Raw genomic sequence first — 2,513 nt, 5'->3', positions numbered from 1 at the left:
GTGTAGTCCTGGCCAGTTGTGCTCCTCTGCCCATGTGCCCAACAGCATGGACTCATTGCCACCTGCAGGGACCCTCCATGCAGGACTCCAGCTTCTGCTTCAGAAAGGCCTGATGTCCTGAAAGCCTGGACAAACGAGCTGTGTTGGGTGATGCTGAAGAGGAAAAGGGGTTCTATGATTCTATGAGCCAAAATGTTCTTAATCTCACTTACAAGCCATTAGGTCCACAACCATATAAAGTGTTGTGCTGCCAGGGTAGGAGAGAAACTGCCTTGGCAAGGGCAGTGATTCCTGAGGCTTATTAGTCTGCTTAGTGCTTAGGAGTAGCTGGGAGCTGTGCTCTAGTTATTATTGTAATTGAATAATTTAAAGTTTCCTTCCTTTCAGCCAGCAAGTCTGTAGCTGGGATTCTGATTTCAGACCATCCTGTCAATTACCATCTTACTTACACCTTTCCTGCTCCCCAGAGGCCTGTTACTCCAGTTTTTAGCCCTGTTTTCAGGACAGGAGGATGGGAATTGGGCACATACATGCTGCAGCCTTTTCTTTCCACTCTTCTCTAAGAGTTCCAGAGTCTCAGTGAGACCCCTCAGTTTCACACTGCTTGTGGCTGAAATCCCTGGGCAGGCAGAGCTTGCAGAAACCTCTGTGCTCACACTGAGATAGCCAATAAGGGCACAAAAAGCCAGGAGCTTTTCTTCCACATGTCTGTGATGCCATGGCAAAAGTGGCCCTTTTTCTATCAGGGTTATTTAAATGTCTTTAAGAAATTGGCTTCTAAATCTTCATAGCTTTTGCAGTTTGATGATTTTCCTTTTTAAAGGTTGCTGCTGCCTGCCTTATGTAAATGGTTTCAACAACTCCTTCAACCCCCAAACTGGCAGACATGGACTGGCCAGCTGGAAGAGAGCAGGGTGATTATTGCCTGTTCTACACCCACAAGCCATAATTGATGCTAGAAGAAGAACTAAAGGAGCCAGGCTGCTTCCCTGTGTCAGCTGTAGAACACAACAAAGCTGCCCTGCTTCCCAGTGAAGGGTGTTCATGCCCTGGAGCTGCACTCCCAGCAGTGGTGCTGGAGGTTTTCCCTTCCATCTGGGAGTAGTAACTTCTTTTTTCAACAGCTTTAGGCAGTGGGCTGAATCTGTGCAGGATCTGCATCATCTCTGCTGCTGCTTTGGACCCCTGTCCAACCGAGTAACCGTCTCTTTTTTGCTCTCATTCTTCTAGGGATATCCATGCCCATTCCAGTCATTGGTTTGCAGGATGACTCCAGGGTGTTTGTGAATGGGACCTGTGTCCTCAACGACGAGAACTTTGTCCTCATTGGATCCTTCATGGCGTTCTTCATCCCTCTCATCATCATGGTGATCACATACTGCCTGACTGTCCAGGTGCTGCAGAGACAGGCGACTGTGTTCATGTGTGGAGAGGTGCCCAAGCAGAGGAGGAGCAGCGTAAACTGCCTCAAGAAGGAAAACAACACAGAGAACATTTCAATGCTTCACAATCACGAGGGGGCATCTCACTTGAACTCTCCTGTGAACAAGGAGGCCGTGCTGTTCCGGAAGGGAACCATGCAGTCCATCAACAACGAGCGAAGAGCCTCCAAGGTCCTGGGCATCGTCTTCTTTTTGTTCCTCATCATGTGGTGCCCATTTTTCATCACTAACGTCATGTCTGTCCTTTGCAAGGAAGCCTGTGACAAAGACCTCTTGAGTGAACTCCTGGATGTGTTTGTTTGGGTGGGGTACGTTTGCTCTGGGATTAACCCCCTTGTCTACACACTCTTCAACAAAACGTACCGCAGGGCTTTTTCCAATTACATCCGTTGCCAGTACAAGACCAGTAAAAAATCAGCCCTGAGGCAGAATCAGTGTCTGAATGTTGCTTCAACAGCTTTATATGGGAAAGATCTGACTTTAACTAGTTACCGGAATGGCAACGAGTTCAATAGCATGGAACTAGATGAAGTGGAGGAGGGCCTGGAAATGCAACCAGGGACTTCAGAGCTCTCCATCAACAGCTGTAACGTTGTAAGCGAAAGAGTGAGCTGTGTGTGAAGGTGTCTCACACAGCCTTTTGCTACTGGGTGTCTGTAGCCAAAATATAGTGTGTAAAAATGTGTTTGGTCCAAGGACAATGTAAATATTGCATTCTGAACAAAGCGCTTTTTTTTTTTTTTTTTTTTTTAGGAAAAAAAGAAAAGGAAAAAAAAAAAAAAGAGTTGTCTTTCCAGTCCATGTACTTAAAATATCTATTAATATACTGCAGTGAAGTTTAAGGTTCTATATTTACTGTTAATACTAGATCAGAACTATTAGTTACTTTGCATATGTCATGGACAAAAATGTTTGAATTCTTCCAGTGCATGAGCAAAAATTCTGAATATTTATCTCAGGTGGCATTTGCTGGAGTCCAGAATGGCACGTTAATAGTTATATATCAAATACATGCTATTAGACTTGGTCAGTATAACTTTTATTTTTCAAGTTGACAGTAAATATGTACTT

The 2,513-nt window shown here is 44.9% G+C and overlaps 1 protein-coding gene across 2 annotated transcripts in view; it reads left to right on the top strand.

The window, feature by feature from the left end:
• The window catches only part of HTR2C (5-hydroxytryptamine (serotonin) receptor 2C, G protein-coupled), a 38,283-nt gene extending 36,006 nt beyond the window's left edge, over nt 1–2,277 (top strand). The window contains exon 2 of one of the 2 annotated variants that reach the window (XM_009997055.1): nt 1,231–2,277. In XM_009997055.1, the coding sequence (XP_009995357.1) occupies nt 1,231–2,063 (833 nt within the window). In that variant the 3' untranslated portion in view covers nt 2,064–2,277. The remainder of the gene's footprint in view (nt 1–1,230) is intronic. The other variant, XM_009997054.1, reaches the window with a different exon arrangement.
• The last annotated feature ends 236 nt before the right edge of the window (nt 2,278–2,513 follow it).

This window comes from Chaetura pelagica, unplaced genomic scaffold (assembly GCF_000747805.2).
Source record: "Chaetura pelagica isolate M959 unplaced genomic scaffold, ChaPel_1.0 scaffold344, whole genome shotgun sequence".
Taxonomy (NCBI): domain Eukaryota; kingdom Metazoa; phylum Chordata; class Aves; order Apodiformes; family Apodidae; genus Chaetura; species Chaetura pelagica.
The sequence above is the reverse complement of the archived record's forward strand: the minus strand, read 5'-3'. Positions and strand labels throughout refer to the sequence as shown.